General features: G+C 38.6%; 1 protein-coding gene across 3 annotated transcripts in view; it reads left to right on the forward strand.

The window, feature by feature from the left end:
- Positions 1-23,962, forward strand: part of LOC109993119 (nebulin) — a 59,940-nt gene that overhangs the window by 132 nt on the left and 35,846 nt on the right. For all 3 annotated transcript variants that reach the window (XM_065948754.1, XM_065948755.1, XM_065948756.1), the window contains exons 2-24: positions 87-143; positions 4,830-5,161; positions 8,527-8,598; positions 9,964-10,065; positions 10,139-10,249; positions 10,417-10,527; positions 11,847-11,957; positions 12,360-12,470; positions 13,267-13,380; positions 13,897-14,007; positions 14,093-14,203; positions 14,501-14,611; positions 14,860-14,970; positions 16,729-16,839; positions 16,946-17,056; positions 18,566-18,673; positions 19,645-19,752; positions 19,861-19,971; positions 20,058-20,168; positions 21,711-21,821; positions 22,114-22,224; positions 22,385-22,495; positions 23,755-23,865. In XM_065948754.1, coding sequence (XP_065804826.1) covers positions 87-143; positions 4,830-5,161; positions 8,527-8,598; positions 9,964-10,065; positions 10,139-10,249; positions 10,417-10,527; positions 11,847-11,957; positions 12,360-12,470; positions 13,267-13,380; positions 13,897-14,007; positions 14,093-14,203; positions 14,501-14,611; positions 14,860-14,970; positions 16,729-16,839; positions 16,946-17,056; positions 18,566-18,673; positions 19,645-19,752; positions 19,861-19,971; positions 20,058-20,168; positions 21,711-21,821; positions 22,114-22,224; positions 22,385-22,495; positions 23,755-23,865 — 2,669 coding nt within the window. The remainder of the gene's footprint in view (positions 1-86; positions 144-4,829; positions 5,162-8,526; positions 8,599-9,963; positions 10,066-10,138; positions 10,250-10,416; positions 10,528-11,846; positions 11,958-12,359; positions 12,471-13,266; positions 13,381-13,896; positions 14,008-14,092; positions 14,204-14,500; positions 14,612-14,859; positions 14,971-16,728; positions 16,840-16,945; positions 17,057-18,565; positions 18,674-19,644; positions 19,753-19,860; positions 19,972-20,057; positions 20,169-21,710; positions 21,822-22,113; positions 22,225-22,384; positions 22,496-23,754; positions 23,866-23,962) is intronic.

A 23,962-nucleotide genomic window follows, 5' to 3' on the forward strand; every position in this document is an offset into this window, starting at 1 on the left:
GTGACCATGATTGATGTATTGATTGATTCTAAGGATTGACAAATATTTATATTAAATGTATATTTACTTTTGGGATTTGTTTTGAGTGTGTGTACGTACAGATTCTCTACCCCTGCGTGTCCTGGTGACCATCAACAGAAAAGGTACTGTTACTATTTCTCTGGTATATCTCCCTTATAGTAGATTCCCTCTCTCGTTTACATTTTTATTCTGAGCATCTACAAACATCAGCAATTTGGGTGTGAAACATAAATACAATGAAACAAACCTCCCTGCAGCCTGTCGTTGTTTGCATGTTTGTGTTTAAACTGATCAAATAAATGCTATTTTTGGACTTTACATGCAGATTAAAACAGCATGAGATCAAAACAATCGTGAAAGATCATTGTTTGTGATCAAGTGACAATACTTAGCTGTTGTTCTTTAATTACTTTAATAACCATTAAACGTACAATATGTAGAATTTGATGACAATGTTTACATTCATTAAAAATGAACTAAACCCATGTTATATATTTTTGATTGTTGAGTACTTACATTACTTAAATATTTCCAACAGTTATCAAAGCCAGAGAAATACATAATTTTATAGTTTTTACAGTTGTAACGGGACGTGTCTTGTTGAGGAGGCCGCCATGATGAGCCGCCATAACAGACAGAATGTTTACCGTTGCCGTGGAAACATTGAATTGAACTGTTGCTGTATGTGCTGCTGTGATAAAAGGGTCACGTTGATTTATACTTGGTTACATCGTCGGTGAACATGTTCTCTTTTGTCTTTACTATGTCAACGCAGAGTTAGTTTTGTCAGTGCCAGAAATGGCATTGCACAAACTAAAACTGAGTAGGCTCTGGTAGATTTGTGTTAAAAGAGTTTTAAGGGTTAAAAACTCATCACTCAACTTTTGTTTCAACATCAGGTCAAAAATCATCAGCTCTCTTTATAACCAAACGAGTCCAGGGAGTCTTATCTTTTGTTTTCTCTTTGGTTTCCATCTTTTTCTGTCTCATTGTCTTCTCATCTCCTGCCCTCCCCCTCATGTCCCCCTCTGTTTACCTGACCGTGTGATCCTATTATTCCGCTGCGTAAATACACCACCCATTCTCCCTCCTCATTTGTTCCACTTTAATTGATACATACACACACTGCCTCTCTATCAAATGGTGTGACATTCAACAGCCCACACGTTTCTTTATCGTAGTACTCAGTTATTGTCAAGGTTGACCTGGGGGGAGGAGGAGGAGATGGGAAGAAGAGGATGCTAATAAGAGGAAGGAAACAGAGTTTGAATTTTGCACACAGATTAATTCAAAGTGAGCTGTCTGTTAATTTGTTTGTCCAAAGAAAGAAACAAAAGAATAGATAGCCAATGTGTTTGGATTGAGATGAATCTCAGAATTTCAGTCCAGTAGACTGAAAGAAACGTGTTGTCCTGCTGAGGTTTCTCTGGCAGTAAACCTGGTTCACATCAGGACAAGATCACACAGAACTCTCCCAGGAAAAGCTTTGTGTTTCCAAATTCATTAAGAGGATCTGAGAGAGAGAGAGAAAGACAGTCCCTGGTCACAAGGCAGTCTGTAGCTTTTTTTAACCATCTCTAAAAACTGTCTTTCCCAGTTTAGCTCTGAGCAGAGGCAGATTTTCACCAAAGCCACGGGTCCTCAGAGAGCTTTGTTTACTGTGATTCTGGGTGAGACAGTGATGACTGCAGGCTCGAGGTGCAGCCAAGACTCAGCTGTTATCAGAACACTAAAGGCACGATGTGTTCAAAGACCTGATTAATCAGTTCTTCTCTACAGAAGTCTGAATAGGATATGCAGTCATTCATCTTATTTTAAGATGAACAAGTCGAGATCTTGCGAAAAACAACCGAAATGTACTGGTTATCACGGGAAAACAGAGTCAAATCAAATGTATGGATTCATGTCAGCTTCGGGCTTTCATACTCATCTGTTGATTACACTTTTATGATTTATCGTTGGATTTCTTTGCAAAATCCTTCTGGATTTTTTGTATGTAGAGAACACAATATTATTGACTTATTATTGAAGCCCTATAGACTAATATTCATACATTTTATTTTACTCTGTTTTCCTGAGTAAAAACTTGGCACAAAACTGGGTACAATGACATGGTTCCAGGAAAACAGGGAACAGACATGAAGATTCAGAATGGAAGCAAAATGGTTCAGAAAATGAAATTGGTCTGATTAACTCATGTCTCGATTGGCACACACTGTGTGGGTATTTTTTGATGTAATGGTATGTCAAGAGGTTTAAAACCTGCTCCAGCTCCCAGTCTGTCGTTACATTGACTGAAAGTTAGGTTGAGACACCCTTTCAGCATGGGACTCCAAGCCTACGGTTGTTTCTTGTGGGCGAGCTGACAGGAAGCTAGGAGACAGGATGCTGACCTCAGGAGGCTAGCAGGCTGATCTCGGTGGCCTACTCTTGGAATAGGATCACTTTATTGTAAGCAAATTTGGGTGTCACTGTTAACATTCCTTTTTCTTGTCTGCCATTAGTCACATAAAAACTTTTCAAAAGTATTTTTTATTGGAGCCAAAAAATAAAAAAACAAGGAGAAAGGCTAGGCTGCAAAGTTTAACTTTCTAAAACAAGAATATATAAAGTGTGCATGAAGCTTTAGTGTTGATCTTTTTGGCAGGAAGGTTGGAATCTGGAACAAAAAGTATTTCCGTCAAAAACAGAATTCTACACACGGAAATGTATGGTTTTATTTCAGCGTCACTGAGCTTTTTAGGTTGTTTTTGGGAGTCATAGATTTAACATTCCTTCCAGCTTTCTCACCTTCAACCCTTTGACCTTCACACAGACAACAGGGACATGTTCATATTGTGGATACCACTCTTTGGTTTTATAACACACACTTTACCCAACACTGGCACTGTGACTGAGATGCAGGGCATGGTAGCGATAAGGTCTTGAGTAGAGGGCTAAATGTGGAAGCTAAAAAGTGATAAGAAGTACCCGATGAACCGATGACCCACAGAAGACAGTCAGCCATTGCAGGAGACGGGAGATACTAGACGAAGCAGTTTTCTGGCTTTCTGATTTATTAATAATTAGGTTGACAAAGACAGTGAAGGGAAACCCAACATCATAGAAACGGAGCGTAAAATAAAATCAGAATCAGGAGAGGTGACGAAGACACTGTAGAGGACTAATAAAACGGGGACTGAGTCATTACTACTACAAAGAAGACATTCAGAATCAGCAAGTGAGACTTTGTTTGGTAAGCTCGAAGGCTAACTCAAACACCAAGGAAGTCAAAAGAGAACATTTGTTAAGAGACAACCATAAAACAGACAAGGTGAGTGCAACAATGAGGAGATTGACTAGAAGAACGTGGAGGTCCAGAAGATGACAAAATGCATTGAAAAAACTTGAATATGTTTCCACATTGAGAAGTGATTGTGGTTATGTGATCATGATCTTAAACTTGAATCTGAAAGTAAGGCCAGGACTGATCTTAACTTGTTGACTTTGATGAATTTTAAAAGGTGACCTTGACAGATGGCCAGCACAGAAAAGGTGTAGGATTCTTAACGAAGAATTGATCAGCGAGTTGTAACTTGTAGTTTTTGTATTGAGTAGTACTTTCAAGTATTATTTGGTTTTGAGTCGATTTTATTCTGTCTTGGAGATGGCTTACAGCTGGTTGTTTGTCCATAAGAAGTCTTTAGGAACCACAGCAGTTATAACTTTTCCAATATGGCAGCAACCACATCAGGTCCAGACATGACAACTTTTAGCACTGTTATTTCTGACTTTGTGAATTAGAGTGACTTTTAATCACAGTTCTGATACCAATGTCATAATAAGTGTGCATGCCTCTGATAAGGCCTAGAATGCGGGACGGGAAATTTGCTAGGACCCGTCTGTGCATCAATCCAATAATGTGAATTATTAGCCTGAATAGATCAACTCATTTTTTTGCTGTTGCTCTAAAACAGAAGCCTTCATACAAAACGGTGGTGTACTTCCACAATGGAGGTATGACAGCTACCACCAAAACCATTTAAAGCAGCAACGAAGCACTGATTAGATTCATCTATTGTGTTACAATAACAACCAATAACAGAATCAGTGTTTAATCCAAGAGTGGTTTATTAACCATTTCTCTTAATTATGACCAAACTACAAAGCAAAAGAAAGTTCTTTGTCATGTTGTCTGACGTCTGTTTGCCGGGCAAAATAAAAAGATAGCAAACACATTACATCCATGCAGGACAAATATTAGTCTTGGACCTGTTTTAGATCAGTATCGATTGATTTGCGAGTTGAAGTTTTGAAATCCCATTGAAAAGGAAGAATCTTACAGGAGCATTTCTACTTTAAACCATTTTGTTGCAGTACACCAAAATTGAAACATGCTGCAAACAGCAGGTTTAATAATGTGTAATTGTTTTTTATGAACTCAGATATCTAAACAGCTGTGAACATAAAGTAATTCACTAAAGTTCCTTTGTTAAACATGTCAATGTGAGACAGTTTGTTCAGAGCAACTATTTCAGGCGTCTGGCATGTTGGAGGTCAGGTAGAGTAGAAAGACTGTACAGTCATCTTTGAGTGAAGGTCGGGCCCAATGTATGAGTCAAACGATGAGGGGCTCCAAGTCCAATGTGTGCACGTTTGCCGCTTTTTGATTCCACCAGGTTGTGCTTTTGCCTTTTTTTTTTCTCATCAGTTTTTTGTGCAAATTAACCCTTTTACATTCCCTTTCAATGATCCTCACCTCAGTCCTTCTTGTTGCTTCTGTCATCTGTTTTTTAATGGCATTATGGGTAAACTAACTTTTTCCTCAGAGGTGACTGACATGGAGGAAGAGGAGGCCCCAGCTGCTCTAGTATCTGCTGACGACAAAGAAGAAGTCATGACAGTGAAGGGAGAGAGAGAGGAGTCTTTACTGGAGGTGGTGGAAACAACAGTGACAACGCTGACTACTGTTGTGGACACGGCGGCAAGGCTGGAGGTAGAGGAGAAGGAGGAGGTCCAAACTGACAAATTGGTAGAGGAAGAGGAGAAGGAAGAAGAGAGGGATAAGGAGGAAAATGAAGCAGAGATGGAAGGACTAGACGAGAGTGCAGAGGGAGAGGAGAGCCGAGCGAAGAAGCTGTTGGGAGCCTGGGAATCCGAGGTGAGAACTTTGGAGTGTGTCCTTCCTGCTACTTTGAAATCAAAACATAGACTACCAAACGTTAAAGATTCAGCTCAGGTAAGGCCTGAAAACAATCAGATAACACCCAAAACAGAAAATAAAGGAGTAAGATCAGCCAGTACGCAGACCTGCAGATCTTGTGGAGATATGTTCAGTGTTGAATTCAGTCCAGGAATCAGGTAATTAATTTGTTATCTCCGAGATGAGACTTGGTTTAGTGCTCATGGAGTTTTTTCATGGACTCTCTAGAGATGGAAAACATTTTAACGTTGAAAGATTTCTCTCGGCTTGTTAAAAACACTTTCAGTTTTATTAATCACCTGTAAAGCTGAACAAATTCTTGTTCCTGTTGTCATTCGTTTTGTGCCAGTTAGAATCTTTCAAGCTAAAACTATAGATGGAATTTTTTATTGATTAATTGTATAAATTGTACATTTCCTTTACTTTAAATCATTGCAATGTCTGTCCAATCAGGAGTTGTATCTGTCTCATAGAAAGCCAATGGAGAAATTGTCTTTTATTTTTTCTCTGCACAAAAGACAACAGTCACCAGAAGTATTATCATTTCATTATGTCTGCCCATCCGTCTGTCATTCATTCACATGAACGCCAAATCTCATCTGCACCCGTTGTCTTTTGAATTTCGTTTTGAATTATCTTTTCAATTGAATTATGACATTTTCTCCGTCCACTGATATCCTTACATGTACATTTGAAATATAGGTTTTCTTAATAGTTTAGTCTTGTTTGCACAAAGTTATAGTTAAAGTACTCACAGTACTTTTCAGCAAAATATCTTGTTTTGTTTTGGGGGCGATTTTGTCTGAATTTCGATAGTTATGGCTGAAGACCAAAAAGAACACTGTTGAGAGGAAGAGGTGGGAAGATATGCGTAGTCGGAAGACAAGAAAAGCGCTATTTAAGCTCAAGTCCATTTACCAGTTACCATATGCAATAAAGTGCAAGGTTGTCAAAATTGTTTCGGTATTGGTACTTTTTGATACCATGTGTTTTTTAACGATGCAATCTGTTATTTTAATGACTGGTAGCATTGAAAAATGCTGAAGCTTTAAAAAAAGACATCTATTTCATAAGACAGGTGCTTATAGGAAAGGAATGAATCCATCAAAATTACAAGCAATCTCCTGCGCACTTACTTAATTGTACTTTGGCAACATTTCAGTACGGATATGTTGTTAGCCTATTTGTGCAATTTCGACATTATGCAGGAGTTTGCATGCAATTTTTGATAATTGAGAACAAGAAATGACCTGATGTTTGGTGCTCAGAACTTCTTTTTGTTGTTGTCGTGGTATCAAAACAGGTCCAGATATTCTTTGATTTTGACTAGTATCCTATCAGAGTTGTATTGTGACAAACCTGGTGAAGTTAAAGTTCTGTGGCAAACACTGATGGATGTTAACTACACCGTGACTCGTTGGCATGGGCGAACAACGGTGAAGCTTTACTTTTTCTTCTTCTTCTGTTCGTTTTCTGCAGTTTTTATGACTTTAAAAGGTGACACTTTCTCATATTTTCCAGCTTTCAAGTCTTTGGTCTTTTAATTAGATCCTTCTTTCTATTAATCAAATTTCCTGCTTCAGTACTCCACTACACATAATGTTCCCAAACTGTGTCTGAGTCCTGTGTACTGCTAAACGTCTTTGAGGATTTTGCCTTTCTTTGATGAAGTCTGCTGAGAGGCAGATTTAGTTTGCCTGCAGAGAAACCCCCGCCTCAGCTCTGACTGAGAGTCTTTGTGTTGACCTTGGCGTGGGGCATCGCCTGGCCTGCAGGTTTCATGCAGGCTCAGAGAGGATTAGTGGAACTACAAATGAAAATGTGCCATTATTAGCTTTTGATAGCGGGATTTTTAGGACTCTATCAGGCCTGTTAAGTGAGGCGAGGGATTAACGGAGCATGAATAAGGGAAGGTTTCCTTCGGTTGTCTCACAGGTTCTCAGTCTCAGACGGATTATTCAGTTTGCCAGTGTTTTATTTTTATTACCTAACAGCCTAAGGTGCATTGGAGAGATGCAGGACTGCCTGCTGCCATTACACACCACTTTTAAGATCATCTAAGAAACACTGGAAACTCATTTTTGTGCTCCTAAAATACCTAAATAAATATTTAAAATAGCTGACTTACTGTAAGATCTGGTGCTTCAGACACACTTTTAATACCTTTTTTTCATGTTGATAGTGGGCTGCGTCATATAAACAGGTTGGACCAATACACCAGTAGACAAAGCTGACAGAGGTATTTTAGAGCTCTACTGTTATTATCATTACCAGAACCCATCCCTCACTGCAGGCGACCTGACATGATTGAAAATTAGCCCTCATTCATTGCAAGGGGCTGCTTTGCTGCACAAAGCTTGCTAGGATACATGGTGATGGATCAGGCTGGCGGCAGCACTTTTTCACAGGTTTTTTCCTTCTTAGATCATAATCCTTCATTTGTAAAAAAAAACTTTTGTATACTCTTTAGTAAATACAGCTTGTGGAGTTCTGGTTTGATTGAAAAGACTCCTCAATTAAAGGCTTTATATGTGATTTTTCACACTTAAATATAATAGAAATCAAGTATATCCTCTGAAAATAACTCTGTGAGTCATGACTGTCTACAATGGGTGTAACACCCGAGTCCCACTGTCTGTGATGTTTTCCGAGTTTTCCGAGTCCTATCTTCACTTTGTTTACAACGCCGGGACGGCTGCTGACTCCTCCCCTCGTGTATAAAAGTTATTTAATTGAGGGACTAGAGAAAAGAAGAATAACATACTGTACTCACTGCTTAACTGTATTTCTAGATCACGGTCATTTCAGGTAAATTTACATGCAGTGTGAAGATACGAGCATAATAAAGATCGCTAGCATTAGCATGCTAACACAACAATGCAGCGCAAGTTGTTTTGGTTTCATGCTGGTGCTCAAGGGTTTACGGTCTGTAGGTCTGTACTTCAAAACTATCAGTGTTTTTAAGGCTGACAGCTCAATTAGCGTACAGATAGCTAGCAGGATTTCAGACTCCACGTGTTGAAAACAGAAGGTACTAAAAGAGCTACTCAGCTGCATGAAACTGTACGTTGCAAACTTTACTGATCACAATGGAAATCATCACACAGGAAGACAGAGACCCCAAAAGCAGACTGCACCTTATATCCCCAAAAGCAGACTGCACCTTATATCCCCAAAAGCAGACTGCACCTTATATCCCGCTGCAACCTACAGTATACAGATTTAATTGTACTTGTTAATTCTTATTGAACTGACTTCATTAGAAATTTGAGAGAAACTCTCATTGGAGAAACTCAAGTCCTATGTGCACTTCTCTGTTTCAGACGTCCTCTGATTCAAAGCCTCCACGTCCAGACCCAGCATTTAACAGGAGGTGCAGCCTGCTCGTCAGTGATGTAAGTTTGTTCATTGTATGGTTTCTATTTCTATTTCTCAGATTAAAACAAATGATCAAAGAGCTGATAACTTGAAATTCCCTTTCCTCATACCAAAATGTGGATACATAAATCAGCATGATAAGAACTATCTTTAAAGACAGAAACCGTGTTTAAGGAATATTTATTTGAAGTTTATTTTGATTTTATAGTTTGACCCATGTGTCATCTGTTAACATGGAGTAGGCGGAGCTTATCAGCTATAATGAAGCCAGTCGGTAGGGGGAGATCCAAATGTTTTGTCTTTACTTTAGGGAATCTGTCATGTTACCCTTTTTTTTTTCTTTACACAGAGGGAATGTATAGTTAAAGAAAAAAACGTCTTTAGATTCCTGCAGCAGCAGTATGACGCCCATTTTTGCAGTTAAAGCGCTGAATGAGGGTGGATGTTGTCGGAGGATGTGGGAGGGTGAGATATTGATTCCCCGCTGTGAGTCAAACTCATCAGCTCTGCTCTTTGCAGCAGCAGAAACAAAGTGACTCATCAGATCGAGTCAACCTACTTCATAAAATCAGCTCCACGTCTTCCTCCAGCTGCTGTGGCTCAGCTGCCTCTTATCCACCTCCTCAGTGATGTCAGCTTCATGCTTACATTTGAAAAGGAAAAGGTTTCAATGTAAAAAAAACAAACAAAGAGAGTTAAAAAGTATGAGCCGAAAAAGCATCACATATATTCTGGTACCATGGAGCAGTTTCTGTTGTGGTGCAGTTTCCACAGATTGGGGTGACAGCTTGTCGTCTGTGGATTAATTCAGTTGTTCTCCTGGGACTCTTAAACAAAATCTGCCAGTCTATCCCAAACTAACCGTACAATCAGATTTAGCCAAATATCTAACTGTGGCACATGTTTGGTATAAATTCCATCATCACTTTAGTTCTTGTATGTGCTACAAATAATTTGACTAACTAAATCTGGAAGTTGTCTCACTCGTGATGAGTGTTAAATAATGTTTGATTCTGTGTGATTCCAAATTAAGTTTTAAAAAAGAAAAAATGATTGCTTGATGGGGTGAATGGATGAGAGAATGAGGAAGTGGATTGGTGACAGATTATTATGATGCATAGGTTCAAAAATAGAGGAATGGATGAATGGATAAATAGATGGATGGAAAGAATACTGGATAAATGAATGGCTAAAATTATAACTGATAGTTCATGCGATCAAACTTGAAGAGATAAAAAAGCAATATGTTTGATAGTTTTTCATGTATTGCAAAACTGCTAAAAAAAAACATTCCTCCTGGGGAAGGAGCAGGAGTACAGCAGAAGTTCAGCTTGAATGCCAAATAAACACACACACATTCACACTCTCACATCTTCCTGCAGGTGAAGTATAAAGAGGACTTTGAAAAGATGAGGGGTCAGAGTCTGTTTGTCCCGGGAGCCGAACTCATCCACTCCAAGAACATCAGCGCTGTCATATCTGAGGTCTGCACAAAACACATACATGACACATTCATATCCATCTGATCATTTTGGCTGACGTGATGTTTTTTTTTAGTCAAAGTACAAAGAAGAGGGAAAGAAGGAGGCGTCCATGTCTCTGTACTCCATCCTGCCTGAAACTCCTGAGACCCAACATGCCAGAGAGGCTTCAGAGCGGCAGAGTGAGGTACATGTTAAAAAAGATCAGGAGAGCTTTTTTGTTGTTTGTTTGCAGTGATTTCTGTAATAAGAGAGCATAATTATGTTGCTAAGTAGCTTTGTTTGTTTGCAGTGATTTATGTAATAAGAGAGCATAATTATGTTGCTAAGTAGCTTTGTTTGTTTGTTTTCTAGATTAAATACAAAGGAAACGTGAAGACGGAGATCTCCACCTCTCTTTATTCTCTGCTTCCAGAAACAACAGAGACTCAGTTTGTCAAAGAGCTGACGGAGATGCTGAGTGAGGTGAAGACTCGATAGATGGATGGATGGATGGATAGATCGATGGATGGACGAATGGATGACTAAATGGATGGTGCACATGGGTAGACGGATGATTTAATGACGCACAGATAAATGGAATGATAGATAAACGGATTACGGATTGATGGGTTTAAGGATTGGATGAAAGGATTGCTGGATAAATGGAGTACTAAAATATAAATGACTTAACTCAAGGATGAATTTGTTGGAAGAGCAATAGTTTGATGGATTGAAAAGACTGAATCAACAGATGAAAAAATGGAACATTGACGAATGGATGGATGTACCAACAGATTGGCTAGATTAGGAGAGATAGGTGGATGGATGAATGGTAGATTGGTAAATGGAAGGAGAGGTGAATGGATTTTAGGTTTGGTGCATACAAGGATGGATGGAAGGATTGTTGGACTAATTGATAACCAGTAGTTAAACGGTTAAACTGAAGGATGAATGGGTTTGAAGATGGATAGTCTAATGGATAGAGATGGAAAGGATATACTGATTAAATAATTGATTGTTGGATGGAGAGTTGGTATGTTGAGAAATGGTTGGATGTACAGACAGCGCGACTGATGGATGGTTCAACAAATGGGTGGATTTGGTTTTAATGGATGAATGAATGATAAACTAATAAAGTTACAGATGGATGGAGGGATGGATGGATTGGTAAATGGATGGACATAAAAAGAGTGGTCTAACAGATGACAATGGAAGGCTGGTAGTTGAATGGAGGATTGGATGGAAAGATAAATGCATGGTTTGGTGATTAATAGATTGGAAGGAAAAACAAAATTATTGGTGAATATATAAGTTGAGAAAGTCAGAATACATTTACTGACAAAGATGGATGAACTAACATAATGGCTGATGAGATCAAATGACTACAGGATTAAAGAATGAAAGGATGGATTGGGACCACTGGATGATGGCAAACTGGGAGGATAGGTGAATGATAGATTTGTAGACGGTCAATGGACAGAACAGGGAGCAAATGGAAGGATTGATCGATAATTGGATGGCTAGAAGATTAATGGATTTCAGATGTATAGACTGACATACAGGCATGGATTCATTCAAATAGATGGCTGATGGGTTATATTGACGAATAAATGGATGGATGAATAGATATAAGGGTGGTTGAATAAAGAATGACAAATAGTTAAGTGAGTAGATGGGTTAGCGGTTTAAGGGACGGATAAATCAAAGGATGAGAAGATGATTGATGTCTCAAAAATGAAATTAGAGTGCTTAGATTTAGGTTCTTACTCCTCATCACAGTAAAAACCCTCTCTGCTCCTCAGAACAAGTACAAGGAGGAAGGAAAGAAGGAGATGAGCAGCAGTTTGTACTCTCAGCTTCCTGAAACCTCTGAGATGCAGTTGGCAAAGGCTGTCCACGAGTTCCAGAGCGAGGTACTCGAACACGACTTTAATTCTGACTTAAACAGCAGCTGTGTTTCAACATATTTCATCAGTTATATCCAGTCCGGGCATCAACTTCAGCAGGGTTTATTTTATGCAGCAGCTGCAGGCTTGATTAGGCTGCAAGGGCATCCCACTGCAAATACATTAAACACAAAATTCAAATAAAGCATAAATCAGATTTGAAGCTTTTAGGAGAACTCAAGGTAACTCAAAAGCCACTGACGGGTAAAGTGATATATTCAACATTTCTTGTGTATTTTAGAAAGAGTTTATCCATCTTTGGGAAAAGTCTGCTTAAAACGTTGGCGAACTCAAGGAAATAAGGTGGTTGATTTAGATTTAATCTGATTCAATCAGATGTTATTTATAATGTTGTTTTATTCCTTTTAGAAAAAGTATAAAGAAGAAGGGAAGAGAAAGGCCTCCATCTCCCTGTATTCCCAACTCCCCGAAACTCCAGAAATCCAACATGCTATGGAGGTGTCCCAGATGCAGAGTGAGGTAACCAAACATGCAAACACAGAGGGGAAAAAAACAAACAGGTAATCCTTGGTGGAAATCAGAATAAGAAGCAGACTTTTTGATTTATTTTAAACCTGGGCCTCTTTGAAGGGTTTTTGGATTAGTGGTGTATGTTTTTAATGCATAGTGATCAGTACAACACCTTTCTGTAGATTCTATGAAAGGGGCAGTGCACAAAGCTACTGAATTGAATTGCCCCCTGGTTGATAGGTTGATATTTTAAGTGTCTGAGGGAAATCTTTTTAAGACCAGGAGGCTGATTGAAACCAGAATTGTTTTACTCACTTCAAAGCAATCAGACTCCACTTTTAAAAACAGTGATTGTGCCTTGCAGACCACGGGGGTTTCTGCTCTACCACTACCTCTATGGCTCAGTTTGTATGTGCTGTTGTGTGTCATATTAACATTGTGTTGGATAAAACATATCATTTCAAACACCAAAGTCTCACTATGACTTAGTAAACTAATTCAACATGGAAGCGGTGTACCAGCAACTCTGTATGTGGAATTACTGTTTTTGTCAATGGAGCCTGGTGGCTTTGAAGAGAGTATTGTAAAATCTGCTTCTTGTTTAAAATAAGCATTGAACTCTTCAACCAATAAGTCTTGAAATAAACCTTTGTGAAGGGTTGACAGACAAAACCAGTCTGAAGTTCCCAGGTCTGACAACACCAGAGTTAACATTAAAGCACAACCACGTATTCTTCTCTCTCTGTCTCTCTCTGTCTCTCGCTCGCTCTCTCGCTGTCACTTACTTTCATGTTCTTATTTGCAGGTGAACTATCGCCCTAAGCTTCTCGTTAAAGGAGCGCCGTCCTCTCTCTACTCTCAGCTGCCTGACACCACAGAGATCCAGTTTGCCAGAGAGATGACTGAGATGCAGAGTGAGGTAAAGTGAATCCACTGTTTTTTTTGTCTATGTAACCACTGTGAAAGTCAAGATTTTGTCCGGATATAAAGCTCTTTCCTACTTTTTACTTTGGAAGTTTATTTGATATGGCCAGGTACAGGCAATAATAAATATCTGCAATATGCACACCTTTCATTTAGAGATAGATTGGTTTTAGCACAGAAAATAATAGAAAATAGTGACATGTTCAGAGCTCTTAGGGATGTCTTGTTGCTGTTGTTCTCTATATAAACATAATAAAGCTGATGGTATTCAGTTTGTCACAGCATTAAAGTCTGAGATGACACTAAAAAGTTGTAAATTAGCACATGATTCATGTTTGAATTGATCGACAGATTGCAGACAAAAATCTTAGCCTTGTCCAATGGTGACTTAGTTGTTCTATGTTTGTTGTTTTCCTGAAAAGCCAAACCTTTTTGTGAAATAAATCACAGTGTCAACATCTTCTGCAAACACCAGAGGCTCATTACTGACAGATTATTTTTGTACTTTCAGAGTAAATACAAGGAAGGCGGCAGGAAGAGCCTCTCCCAAAGCTTCTACTCTCAGCTCCCCGAGACAGCCGAGATTCAGTTTGCTAAAGGTGTTGCTGAGCTGCAGAGCCAGGTGACACTTTGTAAATCTGTTCTCTCTTATGCTGTGTGCATGTTTTAAAAAGCCTACATTCATGCTTAAATGGTTTTATTTTTAGATGCGGTACAGGGAATCGGGCAAGAAGGGCGTGAACTCGTGTTTGTACTCTCTTCTGCCGGAGACTTTAGAGACGGCTCATGCAAAGGAAGTGTCTGAGCTGCTCAGTGAGGTACACCGACATCACACAGAGACAATAATGTTACATCACTCTCCTGAAAGAAGCCAGACTTATGTAACAAAAACATTAGTTTTACCCTCACAGAATACAGGAGTTGCTGAGTTTTCATGTGTATTTGTTTGGGACTTTGCTGGTTAAAGGGTTTTTCTGTTTTCTAAATTCCCAGCAGCGAAATATCAATCTGAGATCATAAATTGTGCTTATTATTCCAAGTCATAATGAAATTGATGTTTTATTTTGCCCAGCTTTGTTTCAAGATGCCCTTGTATCATCATTGTATTGTTGTAGGTGAAGTATAAAGAGGACGGCAAGAAGGAGATGAGCATCAACCTGTACTCTCTGCTGCCTGAAACTATCAATACCCAGCATGCTAAAGAGGTGTCCAACCTGCAGAGTGAGGTACTGTTTTTCACTTTGGGATGTTTCATACATTCATATGAATTAATGTTGTAATCATCTCTGATTACCATGATCCTCTAGACAGTTTTCAAAGATTTTTTGTTTTGATAATTCAAAAAGCCGTGTCTGAAATGTTAAGTTTTTAAAAACTGTCTGAAGCCTTTTTTTGTGAGTTTGTGTGTTGTCAGAAGGATAAAGCAACATAAGCGTTCATTTCCGGTGCGTTGCTTCACCCCTGTCTCCTGCAGGTGAAGTATAGAGAAGGCCTGAAGCAGAGGATTCAGAGCAGTTTGTACCATCAGCTCCCAGAAACCACTGAGACACAGCTGGCCAAACAGCTGTCTGACCTGCAGAGCGAGGTACAAGACATCACAGACTGTCACCATTTCACCATTTTTAAGTTTTTTTTTGTTTTGTTTTTTTTGGGGGGGTCGGGGGGTGTCAATATTGAGATTGATCTCTTGATTCTCTGTGATTGATGGATTAAAGATGGTAAAACAATAAAATGAAATGAAAACAGTCGAGGCTTCTATTTGGCCCTGATACTGGCGTGTAGAAGAGACAGAGCACTGCAGCAGAAATGTGTACGTGTTAAAGAGGTGTTAAAAATGTCTTCTTTATATTTCACACAAAAGATCAAATCCAGTTTTTCTCAGTCATAGCAGCAGGGACACTGCAGGAGGTAAAAACTAGACATTTAGTAAAGCAGTAAAAACCCTACATGAAGAGGGTTGAGCTAAATATGCAGCTCTATTATGAGATTTAAAAAAAATCTGTATTCTGTAGAGCTCCTCTCTGGAAGCAGTTTGAACTACTTCAACTCTCTGAAGCATCTCCTCCCACTCTTCCAACACTTTCATGGAAAATCACTCTACTAAAACCCAAAATAACTGATTTCTGAGGCAGAGGCAGATTTTTGAAGTTACTTGTTAAATGAGGCATACAACCTAATTAACGTTATTAATGTGTTGATACTGCTGCTTTTGTAAAATGATTTCTTGAGTCAAAGGATGAACTTGTAGCACACAGATATGATGAGTAATATAACAGCCTAAGATAGTTACTTCTCACATCTAAAAACATGACAGAAATAACCCCTGTAGTGACTGACCTACCGTACTTGTAAAGAAAAAAGTTATCTTTTTTTAGGCAGAACATTTGTTACATCATTCTCTCGTATGCCACCAGACTCCTTTGTCAAAAATAGTCATTTTACATTACCAAACACAGGAGTTACTGGTCTACTGCTGCATCTGTTAGTTATTTAATTTAATTTTGTGTTTTTGTGTTTGTCACATTCTGGTTTCAAACAGAAGTCTTTTATTTATTTATTTATTTTTAAGTTATGAAATAAAAAAATGTTACTAAATTGAGGTAGAGCAAAACCTCCAACTGCAAAGCTAAAATTACAGCATTTGTCAATGGAGTCTGGTAACTTTGAAGAGGCTGATGTAACAACTGTTTCTGGTTTACAAAATCATTATCCTCTTTAACACAAAGGCCTGTCTCTGTGAGGATTCTTTCTGCGACATTGTCAGAAACTCAGAAGAACAATCTGAGCCTGTCAGTGACAAAAACAGCAACTTTTAGTGGATGTTCTTTGATCGTCTGCTTTCGCTTTGAGAGACACAGATACATTCATTTCAACCTCTCATGGCTGCTGGATGAGGCAATCTACTGCAGAAACTGCAACTTTTTGGACCAGTCGTTGTGAATGTGTACAAATTGGGCCCTTTAATTCATCGTTTCATGGAAATAAAAATGACAACTAATCCAACTAGACAGGCTGAAATATTCCTTTGTATTTAACATCCCTCGGCCAATTCTCAGTGCAATATTGGCGTGTTATTTTATTGAATGAAAATGTTAATTCAATCCATCCCTCTATTTCACAGAGGAATTCCCTATGAACAGAGAATGTATAATTGGAACAGTAACTACGACTCAGAGAAATTGTTAGTCATTCCCTAGGATGGCAAGATCTCTTTCTCTTTTTCCTGTTTTTGCTTTTTGGTTTGGTTTTCAGAAAATTGATTTGCATGTTTCTACCAAATCTACACACATGCTTTAAATTTCCTTTATGTGTCTTTAAAGGCTGTGTTTTGTTATGTGTGCAGACAAAGTATAAAGAAGCTGGAAAGAAAGAAGTGAACACCTGCCTGTACTCTCTTCTGCCTGAAACTCTGGAGACACAACATGCTAAAGAGGCCGGAGAGCTGCTCAGTGAGGTAAAGAGCCTCTTCACCTCTTTTCACTTTTTGTACATTTTAAACTGTGGACATACATGTCACATCAAAGTGGCTCGATAAAAATGTAGTGTTTCTCATTTCCCAGATTAAGTACAAGGAAAGTGGGAAGAAAGAGATGTCCAGCTCTCTTTACTCCACTCTGCCGGACACTTCAGAAACCAGCTTTGCCAGAGAGATGACGGACATGCTGAGCGAGGTACCAGCATTCATGAAAAGAAGATGTAATGTGCAATTTCACTAGTGTCCTCCCATTTGTGTCTAAGTTTTCCTCTACAATACAAGTATATTAACAACAATAGAATAATGAGGAAAATAAGCAATAATCAGTTTCATTTAAATAAACGTTTGACTGATGATACTTTGAGTTGGACAGGTTCATTGCTCTCACATGCCTGCAACAATGATCAACGGGGTCACTACAACATGATAGAAGTTCTGTGTATAACATCCCCCTGGCCGTCTAAGCCTACAGCAGCATGGATAGGGTCTGGTCTAAGACCTGAGCCGGACCTATATATAAGCTTTGTCAAAAAGGAAGGTTTTTAGCCTTCTCTTACAAGCAGAGCGGGTGTCTGCCTCCTGGACCCTGAGTGATAGATGATTCCAAAGGAGAGGGGATGGATAACTGAACGCTCTACTTCCCATACTACTTTTGTCGATTTTACATAGAGGCTTGTATTCTGGAGGCGTAATGTCTGTTAGAGGTAATTGGGAATGCACATTTAAGATAACGACTAAGGTGTGATGAAAAGTGATACAAACGTAAGAACCCACCCCTTCTGATAGTGGTAGCAGAATCAATAGGTTATAACATAATATTCATTCAAACAAGCATCACTTACTAGTGGCAAAGCCTTGTGGAAATTCATGTTTCAATTTCTTTTTAACATTTTAAGATACCGACTAGAGCAGTTAGGAATCAAACACAAATCTTTCCAAATGTGTGTGACCCACTCTATGCCCTGAGCCACGGAGAATATGACCAAACCAAAAAAAGGATTGTGTCAAAAGTCTAAGAAATCGATGAAAATCTAGATTGAAAAATTAGCATTTTTCTATGAGGTTATACAAATCTGTGGATGAACATTAAAACTAGTCTTCACATTTATTCTTGAGTGCCAATGTGAGGAAGCTCTTGGTAAGACAAAAGCTGCAGGAGCATCTGCAGAAAGCTGCAGTGTCTTCAGCTCAATCTTTTTGATCTTTTCTGTCATGAATTGGTCTTCACAGGCGTCATTAGAATCAAAAAGGATCAAAGAGGTTATCTGTGTTCCTCCTTTTTAATCTGCATTTCCACCATGTTGGTCTGAGACAGTTCAGAATTAATGAGGCCTGACTAATATTCAAATTGTAAAGACACAATGAGGTGGTCATCAAACACACAAAAAGAAACAATGACAAAACACAAAGATCATTTCATTTACTTAGCTACAAAGAAAGCTTTGCCATAAATATAAATAGAGGTACATTTTATTTATTGAAAAACAGACATTCAATTTTTTTTAATCATCAAATGTTTTAATATTTGAAACGAAGTTTGATTTCGAGAACATCTTCCGACTCTTGCAGCTTGTTCTTCCTGCAGCAGCAGAGCAGAGACTAAATCATTTGGAACTTGTGTGCAACCTGAGACATCAGGATTTACTAGTTCAAAAAACCTGTCCAAAGAATTATCCCTAATGTGTTGAATGTTCTGTTTTTATAGACTAAGTACAAGGAGAGCCTAAAGAGCCTTTCACAGAGCGTCTATTCTCAGCTTCCAGAGACCACTGAGACTCAGTTTGCTAAAACGGTGTCTGAACTGCAGAGCGAGGTGAGGAAAACACACATCTGCTTAAAAACTCTTCTTACAGGTCCCATGTTCTCTACTAGATAGAAACCAGTGCTTGGATTAAAGCATAGACTGTTTAAAATGTACAAAGGGGTGGTCATAGCCACCATCACTTCACCCATTGATTTTTTTGATTACTTCTTTGAAGTCTTGAGATTAGCATCAGACTAACTATTAGCCTTTTTTTAGTGCCAGAATTGATCACAAGTAGGTGGAGCTGGAAAGAACGAGCAATGCTAAGATATTAAAGCTGTCCAGTCGAAGTTCAAAGCTAAAGCATGAGCCAACTACTCTGCAGGGATAATTCAATGATTAATCTGGTCCCCGTGCTGGGGGCCATCACTTTAAGCCTTAATATGATAACAAAAAGGGAAATGAGCTACAGAGACCAAAACTTTTTTGTACCAGGCTGTAAACATGTTAACTTCTGCTGTAAAGTTTGACATTTTAACATGGGGCTCTATTGGGATTGACTCATTTTTGGAGCCAGCTTCAAGTGGCCACTTTAGGAACTGCAGTTATTCTGGCAAGTTCAATAAAACTAACCTTTATTAGAGGGTTTTTATTAATGTATTATGTATTAATTGAATTGTTTTTCTTTCTCTATATTTCTACCCTGTATGTGCATCTTCTTCCCTTTAAACCCTGGCACATTTTAAGTTCATCTTGATGCTTTTTTAATAACTTTGTCATAACTTTGGATTTGTCATGGATTTTCCAAAGGGCTCTATATTTTTATTTATATTAATATACATTTTCTACAGTTTTGTGATGCCCGCTGGTCACCAAAGATCTGTGTGAATTTACAGCAGCTGCAGACATGAAACTTACATTTTTAAGTTTTGGATTTGATTTGATTCAAGTTGGCTGTTTCTGTTGTTGACATTGATGATGATCACTGATATTGTTCCCTGAGATGTCAGTGTAACAAGTATCTTTTCTCTGAATGTTAGATGAAGTACAAAAAAGGAAAGACAGACGTGTCCAGCTCTCTGTACTCCACTCTGCCTGAGACTCTGGAGACGCTGCACGCCAAAGAGGCTTCAGAGCTGCAGAGCGAGGTGAAACACGTCTTTACATGACACACACCTACCAACAGTTACAACCAAAGATTCATCCCTGCATTTTAATGAGAGAGGATAAATGTCTTTGCTCCGGGTTGTGTTTAGCTGAAGTACAAGGCGGCTCTGAAGAAAGGTGGCTCCTCCAGTCTGTTCCACGTGCTGCCTGAGACGTTAGAGACGGCCCACGCTAAAGAAGTCTCAGAGCTCCTCAGTGAGGTAATGACAGAGCACGGAAACGTCTTTACTGTCATAGCAACCTTGGGTTTTTAAAGAAATCAGCATTTTTCTTAATGTCTTTAAAGGTGAAGTATAAAGAGGACGGTAAGAAGGAGATGAACATCAACCTGTACTCTCTGCTGCCTGAAACCATCGAAACCCAACGCGCTAAAGAGGTGTCCAACCTGCAGAGTGAGGTACTCTTTGTTTGCTTTTTGGCTTCACATAGATCTCTATGAATCTTTCGTCCACCAGCTGCTAGGGAATTACACGTTATATGTTATTTTCTAATAGTCTCAGGTTTTTTTAAAGGGTAATTCTTATATTTCTAAACTCAGGCCCTATTCCTACATATTTCGAGGTCTGAATGACTTTTAGGTACAAAATGTTTGTAAAAGCTCCAGATGATTCCTTCAACCAACGGCCAAGAAACAAGTTGTAAAGGCCGTCACGTCATCCTTTGAAAAGCACCTGATAAAGTAATATTCCCTAAAGTTCTATTTTTTTCTCACTGATAGGCTCTGATTATTCTCAGTGTCTGACTGCATTAGAGAAATGATCCCATTACATTAAACAGAAAAGATGTTTAACCAGACGCCATTGATAAAGGTGGTGGTTTGGCCTTGTGGAACAGGAGTTGCTGGTCTACTGCGGAATTTATATTAAAATGATTTTCTGTCATTGCGTGACGTTGTTTCTTTTATTCCTACTAAATATTTGTGTGTGAACCAATAACAATCAAGCAAATCAGTGGCAGACCAGCACCTCCTGTGGTATATGTTAAATATATGTGGTATAAAAGACTTGTTTTTGTCAATGGATTCTGATTACATTAAAGAGAACAAACTAATGCATGTTTCTGGATTTAAAAAAATAATATTAATACTCAGCATAAAAACAAAGGTAGATCTGTGTTGAGATCTTGTCTGTAACAATTTCAGACACAACACCAATACTATATATATATATGTATATACAGTAGGGCCTATATACTGTATATAGTATAAGTAGGGCACAAGTTTAAAAATACAAGAACAACTTTTCAAATGTCTGGATATTTAACTGAATTAGTAGTTTAATTTGCTCTATAACAAAACAGTAGATTGCGCTGCGGGGAACATTCCTCATCTCTAAAATATATTTGGTCTCTTTCATATTTTACTGCTTTCCATCCAAGTTTGAGTGAATCTATTTGAGAGAATATTTCCGACTGAGTCATTTCTCTGCCAACAATGTCCTCCAGGAGGCAGGGCCTGTCCAGAAGCTCTTCCAGTGTGAGCTGATGCCATACCAGTTAAATATGGAGTGTAGTAGGGCTAAAATAGACATGCATGTTCTATGGAGAAGCAGCGCTCAGTATTCATGCTCCATATATTTGAAACCAACCTAAAGAAAATGGCAAGTCTGCTGAAAATCTCAGTTCTTTAAAATCCAGGCTGAAAACTCTACCTTTTGCAGATGCCTTTTATTAGATTATTTTTACAACATCAATATTAAACTTATTAAACTAAAACATACACTGTTGGATTTCATAACTGTCTTGTTGGATTTCCGCTTCTGTTCAAGCTTTGAGAGTCTTATTGCAACATTTGAGAGAAATAATTCTGCTCTTTCTTTCTGAATCAACAAGATAAATGTAAAACATTATGATCTCCTGCAGCCATTAAACCTGAGAATATACTTTTACATCATTTGGAAAGTGCATGAACACAGGGGATTCTCCTTCTGTTCTCCTACAGGTGAAGTATAAAGAAGGCCTGAAGCTGAAGAGTCAGAGCAGTTTGTACCATCAGCTCCCAGAGACCACCGAGACACAGCTGGCCAAACAGCTGTCTGACCTGCAGAGCGAGGTATGAGGCGGATTTTAAACTTTATCAATGATTTAGACCAGGGACAAATCAGTCAGGAAAAAAAAGGTATCCCTTTGTAGAGAAAAACAAAATATACTTTTAAATATTCCTCTTTTTCACTTAGCTTGGATTTGTTCTAAGTTTATGACCAGTGACATCTGTTGTACCTCCTTCCAGACTAAGACTTACTTACCCTGTAATTAGGAATAAATTAGCCGCAGGAAAGCAGGCTGTAAAGGTGTCTGAGAGTCGACAGAGGCCCCAACTTGTCTTTGTCTATTTTAATCTGCAGAATAAGTACAAGGAGGCGGGTAAGAAGGAGGGGAATAAAAGTCTGTACTCTCTGATGCCTCTCACCATGGAGACGCAGCACGCTAAAGAAGCTGCAGAGCTGCTTAGTGAGGTAAACATGCTGTTTCTGAAAAAATAATATGACCTGGTTATAATGTAAATGATTTCCCCAGAGATCGAAATCGAGAAAATGTTCCAAAAATCAGTTAACAAATGTCCTGCCCTTCCTCATCCATTCTTCTCTGTTTTTATTTTACGCTGTTATTTCTTAGATCAAATACAAAGAAAGCGGGAAGAAGGAGATGTCCACCTCTCTGTACTCCACTCTGTCCGACACGTCAGAGACCAGCTTTGCCAGAGAGATGACTGACATGCAGAGTGAGGTAACTTAAAGCACAGCTACATGATGATTGTACTGTATATCCTCCACACAGACAATAAACATGTCTCCTCATCCATGTGTCTTTTTCAGTCTTGTGATAGCGATATGTACGTAGATCCTGAGGGAATACCTTCAAGTTTGAGACATGTAAACCTGGACTCAGAGGACGTACTGGTCAGAGTCTGGTGTTTAAATGTCTTTGAGATCTTTACAGAAAGTGTTGGCCGTAAATCAATCATGTATACACTCATAATGGGAAAAAAAATGTTGAAGTACTGACAGTACTACCACAGTCAAGGAGATGATAAATATTTAAATATAAAAAACAACAACAATATAAAATGTGAAGAAACATAATTTGTTGAGGAGGTGCTGATGGGGGCGCTGTAGGAGGAATGAGCAGGGACGTGCTTGTGATTGGTTTCTGGAGGCCTAAATTCCACTTTAAATTTAAACACAATGTTCCTGCAGAATCTGTCGATATCTCTCAACATGAATGATGTGAAGAGGACGACTCAGATGAAGCTTGATGCTTTAAGCTGCCTTTATTATAAATTCATCTACTGGAAGACTTGAGCCCCTCGTTGTGTTTCCAATTGTCCTCACAATATGTTCATCCTGTAAATACAAATCTGCATATAAAAGAGGTCATATTTAAAAATCAGTAAAGGAAATTAGATGGTTTAAACAAGTATTTAACACACATATCTTGTGTTTATCTTTACAGCTGTCAGCTAAAGGTGTAAACTGAACAAACAATGCTGCATGTACCCTAATGTAGGGATTATGAATACCCTCTAACATCTTAAAGTGACATTAAATAAAGTAATGAAGGAGGCTCCTTCAGCTGATGCATCCTTAAAATAAGCAGAGCTCAGAGAGAGCTACAGGAAGAAAGCAGTTTGATTAGTTATAAATAATCAGTACAACTTTATCCAATGCTCTCTGATGCTTCAATACCTCACACACTCATCAGGCCACATTAGCATCAAAAGTTTTTTTTTAAGTCTGTTCACAATATGCATCAGAGGACAGTCATTAACAATATCTGATCTGGGGCCAGGGCATTATGTGATACCAGATTTTATCAGTTCATTTAGATGGAAGGAGAATTAATCTGTCATGGTGTCTCATAGCTGCTCAGTATTCAGTTCACTTTGTTGTCACTGTTTCTTCAACCCTGCTCGGAACTGTAAGAAAAAAAATCAAGTTATGTCATTTTATATATCAGTCTAATCCTTTCAATTTAATCTTTTCCAGAACAAGTACAAAGAGGACGGAAAGAGAAGTCTCTCTCAGAGCTTCTACTCTCAGCTGCCGGAAACATCCGAGACTCAGTTTGCTAAATCTGTCTCTGAGCTGCAGAGCGAGGTGAGGAGGAGAAAGAAGTGCTGCTCTTTTAACTGACAACTTTTCCATAGCATGTTTCTCCCTACAAAGTATTATGTTTTGGTTAGCCTTAGTCTGC

This window comes from Labrus bergylta, chromosome 20 (genome assembly GCF_963930695.1).
Source record: "Labrus bergylta chromosome 20, fLabBer1.1, whole genome shotgun sequence".
In the NCBI taxonomy this organism is placed as follows: Eukaryota; Metazoa; Chordata; class Actinopteri; order Labriformes; family Labridae; genus Labrus; species Labrus bergylta.